The 18,031-nt window shown below is 34.5% G+C and overlaps 1 protein-coding gene across 1 annotated transcript in view; it reads right to left on the reverse strand.

Annotated features, from left to right (window-relative positions):
- Window positions 1-18,031, reverse strand: part of Tll1 (tolloid like 1) — a 145,455-nt gene that overhangs the window by 55,134 nt on the left and 72,290 nt on the right. The window contains exons 2-5 of the mRNA XM_090354218.1: window positions 9,424-9,534; window positions 5,460-5,540; window positions 3,879-4,031; window positions 3,016-3,133 (exon numbers count right to left, since the gene is read on the reverse strand). Of these exons, the coding sequence (XP_090210344.1) occupies window positions 3,016-3,133; window positions 3,879-4,031; window positions 5,460-5,540; window positions 9,424-9,534 (463 nt within the window). The remainder of the gene's footprint in view (window positions 1-3,015; window positions 3,134-3,878; window positions 4,032-5,459; window positions 5,541-9,423; window positions 9,535-18,031) is intronic.

Below are 18,031 nucleotides of genomic sequence, written 5' to 3' on the forward strand. Positions count from 1 at the left end.
ATGTCATCCTGGTTTCAGGCCATTTCCTTCTCCTTCGATCTTGATGTTTTGTTTCAGATTTGCATGTCACTTTCACAGTTTGACACCATAGGGTCTCTCAGTCCTCTCAAGACCATCTATAGTTACATTCTACTTGTTTTTAAATCAATTGGTTGGACTCATGTTTTAGTGTGATTTTTATTTAACCCACTGAAAGAGTCTCCTAGACTATCAAGCAGATTGGAAAATACCCAGGAATGACTTCTGCAAATGTTTGTCAGCTTATTGTACATAATACATAGTCAGTGGTGTTTTCTATCCAAAATAACACTTCCATTTATTCATTTATGTATATACCTGCACACATGTGTGTGACAATGAGTTGTACACACAAGTCAACACATAGCACACATCAAGTAAGTTTCATGTACAATTATATATTTGAATGAAATCATAGCTAATAGTTTTCACTGAAATAGTTTTAAGTCCTAGACATCAATATTGAATGCAATTATTCATCTTTTTTTGTAGGTCATGGTGCTTGAACTCTGGGCATGAGTGTTGTCCTTGAGCTCTTCAGCTACTGCTCTACCACTTGAGCCAAAGCACCACTTCTGGTTTTCTGGTGGTTAATTGGAGATGAGAGTCCCATGTACTTTTGTACCCAGTCTGGCTTTGAACCGCAATCCTCAGATCTCAGCCACCTGAGTAGCTAGAATTACATGTGCGAGCCATGGCGCCCAACTAATTCATCTTTAATATCTGGGAATCAGATGGCACTAGGTATCATCAAAATCTCTTCTAATTTACAAAATTAAGAGAACATTGCCAAAAATAAATCAATCAAGTGATTAAACAGAATTTTACTACTTTATTTTCCAATATGAATATATTTGAAATGTCTATAAATATATATCATGTCCTCTCATCTTATTTTTCATAAATCATTTCCATGAGCTTTTAAAACCCAGGCATTTTGGCCATCATGCCAACAGATATACTCATCTGTAATTCTATTACAGTACATATTTATATCTAAAGGATTAATAACTCAATAGAGGAGAGAGGTAACTAGTGGGAAATAAACTAGTGGTGGAAATCAATAAATTATTTTTCCCCAAAATCTCCGAATAACTTCAATGATATGGTTTAATTTTACACCCAGGTGCTCATGGCATACTCAAAAGGTAATTCATCATTTTGTCTAATATATATCCATCATATATCTAATATATTGATCCTGGTTCTAGAGGAGCCCAGGCAAACAGGAACAAGATCCTATGTCACAAATGAGACAGGAGTGGTCCTAGTTACTCAGGAAATGGAGGTAACAGAGCAGTAATAGGATCGCCATTGCAGGGCAACTAGGGCAACTAAGTGGGAAATCCTGCTTTAAAGATAAATTGAAGCTTGGTGTAAATAGTTCACAATTGTAGTCTTAGCCTTTTGGAGTTATAAATCTGAAAAATGTATAATTTAGAAACAGCCCAGGCAGAAATTTCCATACCATTCTATCTCTAATATAACCACTTAAAATGCTGAATTGAAGGTATGGTTTAAATGATTGAGGGCCAGCCAAGAAAGGCAAAGAGGCAAGTATGAGGCCCTAAATTCTCACTCCAATACTCGCAAAAACAAAAACAAGTGAACAGAAAAACACACAAGAACTCTAAGTGCAAAACTGACTGAGGATCTGCATCAAGTACAGCAAGCTCAAGGTACTGAGCTCAAAAAAACTTAGATTAGACTGGTATATTCTATATACCTTATTTATTTATTTGAAATAAGAAAGGGAAGAGAGGAAAACAAGATGAGGGGAGTGGGTGGGGGGAGAGAAATGGGGACAAAAACATGAGAAGGGGTCTGGCGAATATAACTGTAACCCCTCTATTAATTACAAATAAAAAAGGATAAAAAAAACCCCACTTAGATTAGAAACAGCACTATTTTCTAATCATGCATCCACCACTGGTCCATCACAAAAATAGTCATAAACAGCAAGTCCAGGTACTTTAGACAGCAAAACACAGACAGACAATATAGCCTACCAAATCTTAGGAAAAAAGAAGTCTGAATTTAATCATGAATTTCATTCATTTACATATAAATTCAACTTCATTAGAAAAGAAGAAAGGTAAGTTTGAAAACTTCCACAAACAAAAGACCTTTTAAAGCCTGCGACACAGCTTGGAAAACTGCTGTGATTGCCTCTTGGCTAGACTATGGGATTTATGGGGAGCTGTGGTGGCAGAAGCAGCTGGAAGTCAATGTTGTGGTTAGTTTATGGCATTCTTTAAATGTCATATCAAGGAATCTGGGTTTGTTCTCAAGCTAGCATTTCCCAAAATGTTCTGGGATATTATTGATGTACATGCCTCATTCACAAGGGAGTTGTATGAGTGATCTCTTTTGAAATAAAATGTAAAATATCAGTAATGCTGTGGAAATACATATTCAGATGGAACAGAGCATTTTCCCAGTTCATGGGATTTAAGTTGGTAAATATGAATTCATCTTATAGGAAACAAATCTGAAGGACAATACTCATCATAAGGTGTAGGAAGCTACTGAACATTTTCATCTTAGAATAGCTGCCATCTTGTTCTGACCAGCAGGCTTGCAAGCTAACAGTAGTTAACAGCAAATGTAGATGAATTGCAAATTATAAATGTAGATGAATGAAATGTAGATGTAGATGAATTGATTCCTGATATGGAATACAGAGAAAATCAATATACATGGTACATCTCAGCACTACAGCATTAACTGCATAGATTTTTTTCCTAGGAGCACATACATAGAAACACTGGACCAGTATTACTCAAAGTTCTAACAAGCCGAGTGAAAATGCCCATGTTACAAGAAAAAATAGCTGTCATCTTAAAGAAACAGACATACCAAATTCTGTGATCATAGAATAAATGTGTCTCATAGGACCATGCCCACATGAAGGAATGAAGGTTGCCTGTAAAATTGTTTTTAATTGCTTCTCCTTGTCCTGGAAACTTCCTGAAGTCCTTCCCTGTTTCTACTTACCCACAAGGCCTATAGGTGAACACAATGTAACTCTCTTCATCACTCCTTTCAATGAAGGTCACACATGTGTGCTTTTCCCAGTGCCTCATGGCCTGTTTGAACATGGCTCTCTGACTGCCTGGGGGGAAAAAAATCAAATGACTTTAATAAATAATATCTGTGCCAGGCAGGAGTGCTCTGTGGTGACTTCCTCTAGTTTAACCTGGCTGAATGGCTCAGAATCCCCTTGCTATTGTCAGCCACAGAAACCTATTTTAGAGAACCAGGAAGGAGTCATTGTTCAGAATCCACACTTACTTTGCTTATTATGTCTAAATATATGCCTTTATAAGCCTCCATAAATGGCGTATCCATTTTTCCTATCAGTGAAAGAGAGATCAGACTCCAGAGTTAACAGACACATTTGAAACTCAGTTTAAAAAAATCCAAACAGTCCTTGGGCCAGGAGTTTAGCCTAGTAGTAGAGGGCTTGCCTAGCATGCACGAAGACCCGGGTTTGATTCTTCAATACCACATACATAGAAAAAAGCCAGAAATAGTGTTGTGGCTTAAGTGGTAAAGATCTAGCCTTGAGAAAGCCCAAGGACAACGCCCAGGTCCTGAGTTCAAGGCCCAGGACTGGCAAAAAAATTAAATAAAAAATTTAAAAAGATAAAAATCCAAACAGTCCTTTAGACTCTTATGACACAAGACTCAAGAGAGTTGTTTCCAAGTTGAAATCTTCTAAATTAGCAATCTAGGTGAATCACCGTATTTCTCCAAGTTTAAACTGGGTGCTATATTTTCCATAATAATACTCTCATAAAAAATGCACTCAATCTATATGGCAGTTTTTCTTTCTATAGCATAACAGTCATGCTTACCAGTAAAGTTGCCTCCAATGACATAAGGAATCACACCTCCAGGCCATACCCTTTCAGTTCGAGATGTAGCAGCTCTGGGAACTCGATTTTTCTCATATTGCCCTGAGAATTTTAGAGGTATTTTTGCCTTCACTGTGTTGTTTGGTTCCAAGCCTGCAGTGACATTTAAAACATTCTGTGAAACACAAGTCCTGGGTCAAGAAATCACTCACCTCTTAAAGGACAAAACTATAAAATGTCTCAGACTCAGAAATGAACTAAAATGTGCTTGCACTCAAAAAATTAAAGAAAACCATACATATTCAAGAAAAAAACATCAAAATATTTAAGTATTTAACATCCAAGAACTATTTCTATTCACAAATTTCATGCATTTCTATATAACAGATAGAGAAGCAGGGAAGTTTGTAAGGCCAGAGAAACATTAAGAATCCCTGTGGTAGTAAAAAGACTCTATTTTAGCTAAGTCTTTAGCCTTTATTGAAGACCTGTATTTTGTAATGGAATATAAAACTATAAACTATCGCTAAAACTATAAATAAAACTATAATAAATAAACTATAGATAAAACTATAAAACTATAGATATTACATAATATAGACATGCTCTTGGCCAGCTAAATTTGCAATTGAGATGAATGCCCTCTCAAGAGTAAATATATTGACTGCACAAATATGACTGATTTTCCCCATGCCTATATCCTAAAGACATCTATGCTCTGAAGCAAAACATCTTTGCTCTACCATTTGAGCCAAAGCTCTACTTCTGGCTTTTTTGCTGCTTACTTGGAGATAAGAGTCTCACAGACTCCTTCAAGGGACAGCTTCAAGCCTCAGTTTTCAGATCTCAGCCTCCTGAGTCACTAGGATTATAGGTGTATGCCACTGATGCCCAGCCCTAAGGCACTTTTATGTAAAGAGAATCTCAAACTAAATTTAAAAATAAAATTTTAAACTGTCACAAATATAGACCTTATATCAAGCCCATTGTGGTGACTCCCAACTCTAATTTCTGCTACTGGGGAAGGGAAGGCTGTGAGGAACACAGGTCTAAGCCAGCATAAGCACAAAGTGGACAAGTTTAAGATCTCAACAAACACCTGGGCACCATGACACGCTTCATAATGTCTGCTATGTGGGAAACATGAGATGGAGTCTTATGGTCCACTCTAGCCTGGGCATAAATGTGTGGCCTTATCCCAAAAATAATACAGCAATAAGGCCTGGGTATTGCTCAAGTTTGCCTGGTATATAACAGGCCCAGAGTTCAACTCCAGTACCAGAGAGATAGATAGATAGATAGATAGATGCATACATACATACACACATACATACAGACAGACAGGCTGACATACACTCATATATACATACATACATACATATATGCATAGATACATAGATGATATAAATGAAGATGTGGATATGGATTACATATGTTCTAAAAGAAATGAATAAAAGATTCTTCACTACCATATATCCTTTAACACTTCACATCACAAGGGACCCTAATTTTAATAAACAGAATTTCTATGAGTATAATATCTACTGCAGTAAAGAATCTGAATGTTAAGCTTGGATGTACCAGAGCTAATTCTTCTTATCCTGTCTATAAGCTGAAAGAGGGCCCCTCGTTTCTTTGATATACCATGGTCTCCAAGCCCACCTGGAAAAAGGAAAAGAAAATAGTCCAGTTAAACGCAAAGTACTGAAAAGCTATTGCAATAATAGAAACATGGAACTATACTGACTATAAACTATACTGACTTTTCGGTGGAAATCTTATTTTGGGGATCAAAAGTGACAGTGTCACAACTATCTACAGACCTCTGTAGAGAGTTCTACACTCTCAAATGCTGGCAACTAAACATAAGGAGGTGGGAGGGGTACAGAAAGAAATTTTAAGTTACTTTATTTGGGCATCTTAGTAATTGAGTCATCTGTGGATAATTCGAGACATTTTTCTTCCCTGTGCCCTTGACATCACATACTGCTATGCAGAATGACAGCACAGTTGTTGTGCCTTGGTGACTGCCTTCCAGCTATTTCCCCTATGCAAACAGTATTTTCAGATGCCACACCAGTCATGGAAATGCAAATGCAGAAAGAACAAATTTGTAGCACAAGGTTTGAAGCAAAGCTTTGATAAACTTTGAGAATGTAATTTTAGAAAAAACACCTTCAATTAAGTTTTGAAAACTGGTTCTTCTAAATTATGAGAATCTGATAATAAAATCAGAAAAACAAAAGTCAAAAATAAGCATCTAAATGGATGTCCAATAAAAAACATATCCAATTTCAATAGATATTTATGAAAATATATAAAGCAGGCTTCAGAATTTTACAATGCAAATGGGGAAAAAGTGGGGAATACAAGCATATCTTTTTTCTCGATTTTAAGAAGAAAGTCTAGAAAAGAGTTCTGTCAAGTCAGAGAATTTAGCACAAGTCAAGTCCCTTCATAGTCCAAGGTTCTCATAAAGGCTGTTTCAAAGGTTCTCCTTTATTTTCCCTATTCTTGAATTCTTAATAGGAAAGTAAGAAAGAAGCATCACTTAAAAAATAAATAAGAAAAAAAGAATAAAGGAATCATACAATAAAATTGCTAATTACATCAGAACTAAAGCAGAAGAGTCTGTACATCTGAAAGTGTCCAGACACATTTTAGTTTTTTTTTTAATTATAGGCAGAAATCCGTAAGATAATAAACTATTCTTAGACTTGGAACTATTTGCTTCCAATATCAATTTTACCTTTAAAATTAATACTAAAACACCTAGGTTGAAGCTAAAAACACATGATAACAAAATCTTCTTCCATGGATGTCTCCTAAAGGAAAACTCAAGCGTCCTTATAAGGCAACTAAGAGTTCTTGTTCGCTGAGGAATAATAGTCTAATTATTTGCATGACACAGTCACATTTTTGGTGTGCATCTTGAGAAAAAAATTTCAGATTTTTTTCCATCAAACATTTTAGAAAGATGAGGTCATACTTAAATATATACATTCCTAAAATGCTACTAGAAACCTTGCTAAACCATGGCATCAATATGTTTCAAATGACCATTTGTGGTGACTAGTTATACTTAATAGGTCTGAAACACATAGAAATAGATTTATAACAGGGGATAATTATGAGGAAATGGAAGTGTCATTGGGTAAGAATCAGATAATTACAAGGATAGAATGAATTATAGAACTAACAAATCAGTTTTTCAAGGCTATTAAAACAAAATGTTGGGAGTAATATTTTTATGAATATCTCATTATTTTCACACAAAATGAAAAATATAATTTTGCATGGGTAGTTTAATGAAATAAGAAAAATTATCTTCCGCTACATGTCCTAAAACAGTAAGAATATACATGTTAATAAATATTTATAAAAAATCTATACATTTTGAAAATAGATAATGAAAAATACAGTCAGTATAAATGAATGAATAAGAAAGAAATGAGACAGAGTTAAAAAATAGAGAACATTTTAAGAATTTTACCAGAATAGTGCAAATTACCACTGAGTTTTCATGTGTATTTCTGACATATAGGCAATTCAAATAATGCTTTATTCTTAATAATGTTTATATTCTATGTTTAACATTGTGTTACTCTTCTTCTAGATCCATTTTCTTAGGGCTTACATTTAAATGAAATTTAAAACTTTAATAACAGTATTAAAAATTTGAAATGACTGAAAATTAAAAGATTCCAAAGTAAGGGGAAAGTGGAAAAAACATCCTAAGTAACATTTAAGCTAATGCAAAGTTTAACAGAAGCTGGCAATGTAATTTCAAATGAATCTAGAATATCTCTGAATGTGATCATCACATCTTCATCCAGAACAAAGGACTCCATAGCAGTGTCAGGTAGGAAACAGCAGCTAGCAGGCATGTGCTGTGTAATTCCACTGCAAAACAAGGTATGTCTCCTGAGTGATTATTATTTCAAAAAAGACTACTTTGAGAAAGGTCATTACATGTATAGAACGGGTATTTTTAACTAGTACATGTTTCATCTTAAATAAATCCCTTGGGTTTTACCTTATACTGTTCTTGTTTTGAGTAATTTTCTCAACTGGAATAATATCTTCATTCTTAAGAGAGTTTTTGCTAACCTATCAATGCTGAAATGTTTAAAGGAATGAAGATGTAGCTTAGTGAGAGAATGTTTACATAACATACATGAGACCCTGTGTTCAATGCTTAGCACTGAAATTAATTGATCAATAAAATAGTATTTTGGTATCGTACATAAACATATATATTCTTTGATTGATGTCAACATGTTGTTTTGTACATAATGAAGCATGTAAATGCCTCCCAAAATATTATGAATTGTTAGCTAAGAGTACTATTGCACTGGTGTTTCTTGAGCCATCCTTAATTTTTCTGTGTTCAACATTTGTGGCAACCAAAACATTTTAATAAACAAAGAGAAACACTGATTCACAGTAATCTTTACATCTAATATGTACTGTCTCTTACATACTACAAAGAAACTACATATTTAATTTTCAAAAAGAAAATTTGAATTGCCCTGATTATGCAATGAGATCATCTAACCATAACTATGGGGAAAACAGTTTGTTTTTCTTTTAGCCTTCCTTTTTTCCCCTCCAAGATACAATGCAAATCATTCTAAGAAAAAGAAATTATTTAACTTTGTTTTTTTTTTGTCACTTGTGGGGTTTGAACTCTGGGCATGGGTGCTGCCCTGGAGTTCTACAACTCAAAACTACCACTCTACCTCTTGAGCCAGAGCCCAACATCCGGTTTTCTGGTGGTTATTTGGAGATAAGAGTGTCACAGATTTTCATATCCAGGCTGGCTTTGAACTGTGATCCTCAGATCTCAGCCTCCTGAGTAGCTTCCTAGCTATGCAGCTAGCTACAAGCCTGAGCCACTTGCGCCTGGCTTAATAAAGATACTTAAAAGTGAGAACTGAAGAATTTCTAAAATACTTCAATTCTCACAAGAATCATCTAAACATGTTCAAAACAGCAAAAATGAAATGTGCCTTCTGGAGTTTTCACAAAAGTTATAAAGAAATGTATGGATAAACACACAAACATTCCTAAACAAGTTTCCATATAATTACTCTATAAATAAATGCACATTTTGTAACTAAAGATCCAAAAGAGAGATAAGCAAATAAAGCTAAACTATGTGGTCTTTCTTAAAATTAAATTTTGGTTCTGAATCAGTGACTTCCCAGCTCTCTGACAATAAGAAAACTATATGACTTTTTAACTTTGTCTCCTCATGCAAAAATCACAATTCCATTACTGCTGAACTTTATAGGGTTGCCATCAAAAATCAAAAAGTTATTATGTGCTCAAAGCACTCAGACTTATTGAAACACTAAAATGTGATTATTAAACTAATACAATAAAGATCATCCTTGACACCTAAGTACTATATTTTCATTGCTGTGCAAGAAATTAGATTGATGAATGGGACATTAATAATGATCCAAAGAAAATGTATGGCATTCTGAGAGTACATTCTCCACAATGAATACAAGAATCAAGTAATCAGCCATAGCCATACCTGTGGTATGTCCAGCTCTTCCAAAAGGGTTCTGCGTCAGATCAATTGTCCTATCTATTTGAAAGATATTTAAGTCTTCATCATCTAAGGCTATATCGCCCCAAAACACAGCTACAAAAGAAAAGTTGAATTAACATATAAATACTGCAGAAGTGTAATCATCACAACCAACCAAGTCCAAATGCATTGCTAAAGTAATCTTAATGGGGATAGGTTGACAGTTAATATGTATAAATGGTTATAAATGTCCTGTAGTTATATGTGACTGCTGTTTTGATTTGATTTGGTTTGTTTTTCTTAAATTTTATGTTTGTGGGGATGGGGCAAATCTTTTCCTTGAAGGTTATTGATGGGGTGCTAAAGAAAGGGAAATTGGTGATCATGAGTGTTCTGCAAAGATTGTGAAAGTCTAGCTGCCACCATCCATATTCTATGGACGTCTATGGCCAAACAGAGTGGTCTTCACAAACAGATGGAAATGGTAATAACTAAACCCCATGCTGTGGTAATTTTATGGAGCAAGGTACAAGCAAGACAACAGAATATTGTTCTACCACAGCTACCCATTCATTCACATATTTCATGCTTTTTATTATTTATAATTCATTTCTCTAAAGATGACATTGCCTTTGAGTCTCTATAGACATACATACAACTACCTAAAATAAAATGTAAGCCAACTTTTATTTAAACTAAAACCAGGTGCCAGGCCCTTGTATATTTGCAGCAAATAATACATGGTTTATGAGTGAAGGAGCCTCAAAGCCATTTCCTTACAGCCTGGAAAACACTTTGACTCCCATGTTTTATGATCCTTAATAAAGCAAAGTTCTATAGACCCTTGTGAAATAATAGAGAGCTTCTTTACAACAAGTATGCAAATTTCTCTTTTAAGGTCAGAAGTAAACATTAACATCATAAGGAAACAGCCTTCTTGCTGAAATTCAAACTAAACCAATTGGGCTTTCAGAGCTGCCAGACGTCACAGCCCAGTTACTTCAGGAGACACAATAAACTTAAAACAGAAAATGGTCATCACAGCCCAGTGAAACTTTGACAAATGCCTCAAAACTTAGGGGCATTTGTTTTCCTGATACACATTTATACATTTTCTTCTTTTTCATTTAATCTCTGAGCTTTTCCTATAAAACCCAAAAGGAAAGGAGGAAAGTAAATTAAAATTTATGAAGTCAAACAAACTCTTTTTCAATCACTGGGTTTGCTTGGACTTGAATCTTAATGAAAGTACAATGAAAAAGAACTGAGTTCATATAATTAATCAGCTGGAAAAACAGTTTAACTAGTTAGTATAGTTTGTTAACTGATAACATTTAAACTCCAATCTTAAAAGCTATAAAGAGTTTTAGGTTTTGATCAAAAGTTCCTCATATAAAATGTAAACTAAGAAATTAATCTACTAATAATCCACTTAAACTCTGTCACAAAATTGACATTAAGTAAAAAGGAGTTAGATTCATTTATAAATTGAGGCATGAAGACAGTACAATATAATTCAAAGTAAGGTTTCACTTAACATATGAAAAAGCCATTCTGCAACACCGGCTATTCAGGAGAGTGAGAGCTGAGGATCACAGTTCAAATGTGCAGGCAGTCTGTTAGACTCTTATCTCCAATTAGACTCATCTCCAATTGTATACACACACACACACACACACACACACAGACACACACACACATCAGAAGTAGAGCTGTGGCTCAAGTGGTATAACACTAGCCTTAAATTAAAGAAACTAATGAACAGGACAGTGCCCATACCATGAATTAAAACCCCGCTACCAGTACAAAAACAAAAAGCAAAACAAATCATTTATTCTCTTCTCAGCCAACAATTCTGCCCTGTCATCAATCATTGTCAAATGTAATAAATATAAGGAGATGCTCGTTATTGTCTACAGTCATGGAACAAGGTCTTTTTTTGGAACAAAGTCTTGAAAGTAATTTTACAAAAGCATTTATAATGTTAGCTAAGAGTTTAATGCCTAAAATTTAAATCCATAATGTAAATTTGAATTTGGCTTCCTATATGTATGGTAAACACAAATAACATCCCAAATCTGCTGCAGCCACTCATCTCAAGAGAAAGATGACCTAACCTAATTTAAAATATTTTGCCAATTATAATATAATGTTTTTCAGTTGTCATTGGGATAAATTTCATATTGTTTCAAGATTGTAAGGTAAATGCACCTGTGCTGCTTTTCAACCCAGCCATCACATGTGATCCCTCCAATACCTGGGCGCTCCCTGGTAGATAATCTGCCTCTGGTCCTCTTACTGCTCAAGCTCTGGGGACAACCAGAGACTCTGGAACACTGCTTCTGAAACTCACTCTGCCTAACACCCACGGCAGGTCTGGGTTAGTGTTTGAGTTACACTATCAAGAGAAGAACCTCAGATCCTTACATTTTAAGGAAAGATTCTTATTGTCATTGTCCTCAGTATCACTAATTATGTTGATTATCCTTAAGTAGTTGTATAAAAGAGCTGCCATTTAACAAAGTGGTTTAGGACTGCAATGTATCTTGATTATTGTCACCGCTGACAACATTCTTGCCCATGCTTCCCTACCCACCATTTTCCTCACTCTTCCTCATTTTTTATGCTATATATTGGATTATTAGCTGCATTCTCACCCTCTTCCTTTCTTCATTCATCTACCCTTTGCTCTTTTACACCACCCCACTCCTTTCAAGTTCAAATTTTCCAGTTAAAATGAAATTTCATTCTTGGTTACCTTGAAAACAGAGGCACACCAAGCAGTCAAATTGAAGGTTTTGTCAACCCTACATTCTACATAATAAATAAAGCATCTGTAAAGTAGAATTCAAATATGTTTGAGAGTTTATTTTCTTATGAGTTTTCCACATGCATGAGGATTCATACGCCAGAGGACTACATCAAACCCAGACCACCAAAGATGAATCCTTTTACAGAAACAAAACACTTTCTCTTTAGCAATTAAAAAGAAAGTCCCAACACCAGACAAATGATTGTTTTAAAAAAAAAGAAGATAAAACCACTGGAGGACATAGCCCATTTTCTTTATTTTTTTTCTAAACTAATAACTTCAAAATCATTTGACATTTCTGAAAACTCCATAAATTGCTTCTGGGGGAAAACAAAAACAAAACACTCAATAACTTCTTGAAAACTAAAGCAATACCTTGGGATGAATTGCTTCATCATGTGTGGACCTGATGCATTTGAAATCACAGGCATCGGTAAGGCTTGATATTAGCAAAAGAAAAGAATAAACATTTCACACCTTTCTGTATCCTCCATTGTTTATTTTTATTAGTGTGTACTAGTGTGCAGTATCCTAATTCCACACAGGCACATAATGTAGTTCAACAAAAGATGGGGCCTCTGTTACTTTTATCTTCCCCTTCACCCATATTTAAAACAAATGATAGGGTTTTTTATTCTATTTTCATATGTGCTTATAAATATCTCCAATTATATTCACCTTCCTTTATTACTTTTTGGTCTCTCCCTTCCCTTTGGTTCCATCCCCAAATACCCACTGATAATATTTTCATTCTTTAAGATTTAGATTCATGTCCAGGCATGGTAGCTCACCTAGCCACTCAGGATGCTGAGATCTAAGGATCACAGTTCAAAGCCAGCCTAGGAACAAAAGTCTGTGAGACTCTTATGTCCAATTAACCATCAGACAACAGGAAATGGTGTTGTGGGTCAAATGGTAGAGTGGTAGCCTTGAGCTGATGAGCTCAGGAACAGAGCCCAGGCCAGAGTTCAAGCCCTAAAAGTGACCAAAAAAAAAGATTTTGTTTCCACCCATGAGAGAAAACTTGTGATTTTGGTCTTTCTCCATCTGGCTTATTTCATTTAATATGATTATATTTTGTCCCATCTGTTTTCTTGTAAATGACATACAGGTAGACTACAGTTTTGGAAAAGTAGAAAAAGACCTAACCAACATGTCAAAAACTCTTCTATCTGTCAATAATGAACAGGCTGAGAAAAAAAATAACAGGAAGACAATCTTATTCACAAGACCCTCAAAAAATCAAGTACCTAAAATAAACTTAAGGAAAAAGGTGCTTTTAACAAGGAAAGTTCTAAAACCATGAGGAAAGAAATCAGACACAAGAGACTGGAAAGATCTCCATGTTCATGGATCAGCAGAAATCAATATTGTAAAAATGGCGATTAGCCTAAAAGCAATCTACAGAGTCAATACAACCTCAGTCAAAATTCAAAGTTATTTTTTTCACTTAAATAGGAAAATGAATACTAAAATTCTCTTGGAAGCAAACAAACCCTGCAAAGCCAAAACAATCTTGAGCATAGAGAATAATGCTGGAGGCGTCACAATTCCTGACTTCAAATTATACTGCAGGACAATGGCAACAAAACCAGCATGGTACTCACACAGAAACAGACAGGTTAGACTAGAAGATCCAGAAATAATAGCTGCATCATATAATATCACACATTAAAAAAACATAGTTTCTTCATATTACACACATTGGAAGGCTTTATTAAATCATCTCTATTGGAATCAAGGTATCTCATTTTTCTATGCTTGAATATTTTACTTATGCATTGGTTAATGCAGTAAGCAAATGTGGAAGTTTCTACTTAATACAGACTTAAAGTCTTCAGTATTATGAAATATTTCCTATTTTTGGTTCTAAGAAGTCTATGAAAATTTATAGTTTATATTTTTCTTTCTATCTCGTACTTGCTATTCATTTTTCATTGCCCCCCCCAAAAAAGACCCACAAAAAAGAGTAAAATAGTTTGCTTATAAAGTAGTTGATAATCATTTACATGCCTGTTTAATACAGTGATTTGAGATTAGTAACATTTAAGACAAAGCAATATGGAAACTGGTTATACACAGTAGACTTAAAAAAGAAGTCCTCTACAGAAATTGTATTGGTTATTATCTGTTTGGAACTTATTTAGATTCATATGTTCCAAAGGAGAGTTGGGAGTTACGACCAAAGAGTAGGCCAAAATTAAAGGTCAGAAAGAAAAATATTTAAACTACTTGGAAAACCACAAGTTTTGTTTTTTCTCCTAAAGGTCAATTATCCTTAATGTACAAAATTTCAAAAAAAAAAAAGAGTAAGAGAAACAGTACTTTTTTATGATACCCATTGTAAATATGCAAATGTGAGAACAGCAATCATTACAACATTCTTGCTTCATCTATTTTCCCATTCCCAGTGATTACTTAGTCCCTCCGATCTGAAGCTGGGGCTCAGGGATTTAAGGGGACATCAAGTACGTGGTTTCCAAAAATAAAACAGAAACTGTATGCAAACCTACTTATGGGTGAATAAACACTGATGCCACATAATTTTCTGGGAAGCGTTCACAGTAGATTGTCAAAAAACAGTGACACACAGGACACAGAACATTGCCTGTGCCAAAGGCAAAGACTTTCGGCCCACAGGAGTGGGGTCGGGGGAATATTTGCAAATCATTTCCCTCAAGAGAATCAATAATGTTTACTTGAATTGACATTATAATACTTGAGCAGGGCCAGGAGTGGGGCTATTGGTAGAGTGCTTGCCTAGCATGCACAAAGCCCTGGGTTTGATTTCTCAATACCACATACATAGAAAATGTCAAAAGTGATGCTGTGGCTCAAATGGTAGAGCATTAGCATTGAGAAAGCTCAAGGACAGCCAGGCAGGTGAGGTGGCTCTCGCCCCCTTGAGCCACAGTGCCACTTCCAGTTTTCTGGTGATTAACTGGAGATAAGAGTCTCAAGGACTTTTAGTGTGGGGGCTGGCTTTGAGCCACCATCCTCAGATCTCAGCCTCCTGATTAGCTAAGTTTACAGGCATAAGCCACCATGCCCAACTCAACTGAATATTTTCAAAAGGCAAACAGAATATGGATATTTTCCAGGAGTAAATGGTATATTAAACATCAAATCTTAATGTAACTAGAAAGTAAAAAATGAAGAGGGAGATAAAGGAATAAACAGAAAGAAGGAAAGAGGAAAGGAAGGAAGGAAGTGCCAACTGCAACAGAAAACACAGGTTTCTCATCTTCCTTTTCAATAAATTAGATATTTTAACTGCTCATAAAAACAAAATTGCACCTATTAATGGCATAACATGACATTTTGATATATGTGTGTAATGTTTAAATCAAGCTAAACATATATTCTCAACCATTTATCATTCCCTGATGTAAATTTTCTAAAACCTTCCTTCTAGCATTTTGAAATGTACAGTACATTATGATTTATCAAATAAGGAGTTCTTTAATGATTTTGGTTACAATAACAAAAATAAATGGAAATATAATATAGATTTGTACATATGTTGTGTGTAACAAAAATGAGATTTTAGAACCAAAACACCAGATACTTAACTAGTTCCAAGAATGAGTATTTTGAAACCCTTCAGTTGAAAGTGGATTATTGCTATAAAATTAATGAAACAATTCTAAGGGAGCTGGGTATTCTCCTTATTTGTATAATTAAGAATATTGAGAAGCCGGTCACTGTTCCCCCATTCTCTAAAACACTCAAGCTCAGAAGGTAAATGGCCAAGGAAGAACATTAAAGCTTTGGTTTTATGAGATTTGGAGAGAGGGGTTCAACCATAGTCAAGAGTACTTGGTTATTATACTTTTTCCATATTCTGCTGAAACTTCAGCTTTTATTAATCCTGGACTTGGAGAGGGAATGTAAGGTCAGATAAAGTCTGACAAGATCACTTGGCCTTACATTGAAGGCGTAATGAAAATTTCTTCGGACAAGGGCAAGAAGAAACTCTCAAAAGTCAACTATTTTTAAATGATTGACAACCACTAAGCAAACTTCCAAAGGAAAAAAAAGAGTTGGCCAAAGTTCAAGTATATACATTTTAGAGATGATGTTACATCAATCAAAACGGGGGTGGGAAATTCCTGTTGACATTTCATATTCAGAGTAAGAATTCCAAACAAAGTCACTTATCAAAGGTAATATAAATTTCAAGTTGGAGGAATAATTATCTAAAGTTGTAAAATCTCTTGACACAGGATAAAAATTACTAAAAATGTATTTCTACCTATTTTCAGAAATACTCTTAAAGGATAGATTTTTTTATGTTCTATGCAGCTTTTTAAATTTCTAATAAAAATAATGAATCAAATATTGTAGAGTTGTTCATAAGAAAACATCATTTTCTGTGATATTCTCTTTTTTCTTCTTTTCTTTTTCTAAAGGATATTTAATTATTTTTCAGATAGAGTCTCACATTTTTTGCCCAGGGCTAGACTCAGATTGGACTGCAAATCTCATGAGTAGCTTGTTTTATATTTTATTTAAAATCCTCTTATGCTGAAATCACATAAGAAAAACTATTCTAAATTATTAGTTATGAAAAATAAACTAAATGTACTCAAAATTTAGAAGTCATTTCAGACAACACAGAACTGCGCCACTAATTAAATGGTATTATTTGATTAATTACTAAATCATAAAATAAGCTATAACTGCCATAACAACTCAGATGTCTGTTCTGAAATGAAAACCAAATATATACATGCATAAATAAACCCTATGAGTGAAGGACTGTGCATGGAGTTATTTAACACTAAAGTAATTTTTTTGTGATATTAGTTTAGAGATGAATCCACATTGATCTTCTCTTTCCCAACATAAGACGCAGTTGTCTTTTTCAAGTTTACTCTTTCTGTCTTAGCATTATCTTATATTATGGCTATGCTTAAATGCTATAATTTCAAATAAACATCTTTCTTTTTAACTCAGAACACCAACTTTTTCCCATAACAAAAGACCCATTGAAATATCATATCAATCTGCATTTATAGCCCACAATGCCTGTGGACAGGATTTCTCAGGACATTTTTAAAATATCACCCATTCCACAAATATTCATTTGGAACGCTTTGTCTCAAAAGAGAAAACACTGACAGAAAAAATTCTTTGATCAAGAAGCATAAAAATAAATATTGAAACATTTTGTGTGTATGGCCTAATATTTTCTCACACAAGCCTAAAAAAAATAAATCATCTATAGTTCACAAGTTTTTAGAAGCCTACCATTCTTACACTGCTCACATACTGAATACATAACAACCACTATTGAAATTTGGTTTATTTATATTTCCCACATTGTACATCTTCTAAGGACCAGAGCAAACACTTGTTTTGTTTTGTTCTTCCCTTGAGCTTTGTAATCATTGACATTTGTGCTCAGTGTAGGAGTCAGCTCCCCTACATCTTTGTTAATGAAGCTTATTTATTTTCTAAATATTGACACAAGCTCTTGGAGCAAATCTTGATCCCTTTCCTTGAAGTAAGACTTGCATGTAGAATTGCTATTATTTTTTTTAACTTTAGCTTTGTTTTGCCCACTAATCAGTCACTTCTTCAACAGAGAAGATTCTCATTTCTCACTATTCCTCATTTCCATTTTGCTTAGTTTTATGATAAGTTGAGAGAAATGGCTACATTCCAACCTTTCTGGTTATTATTATCTTGTAAAAGATTTCCTCTGGGCATGAGTTAAAGGCTAGAATTTTTTCCTTTGGTTTATATCTCCCACTGAACAGCCACAAAACAGCATGTGCTCAGTGAAATAAACTT

Source organism: Megascapheus bottae, chromosome 20 (genome assembly GCF_031878675.1).
Source record: "Megascapheus bottae isolate mThoBot1 chromosome 20, mThoBot2.hap1, whole genome shotgun sequence".
Lineage (NCBI taxonomy): Eukaryota > Metazoa > Chordata > Mammalia > Rodentia > Geomyidae > Megascapheus > Megascapheus bottae.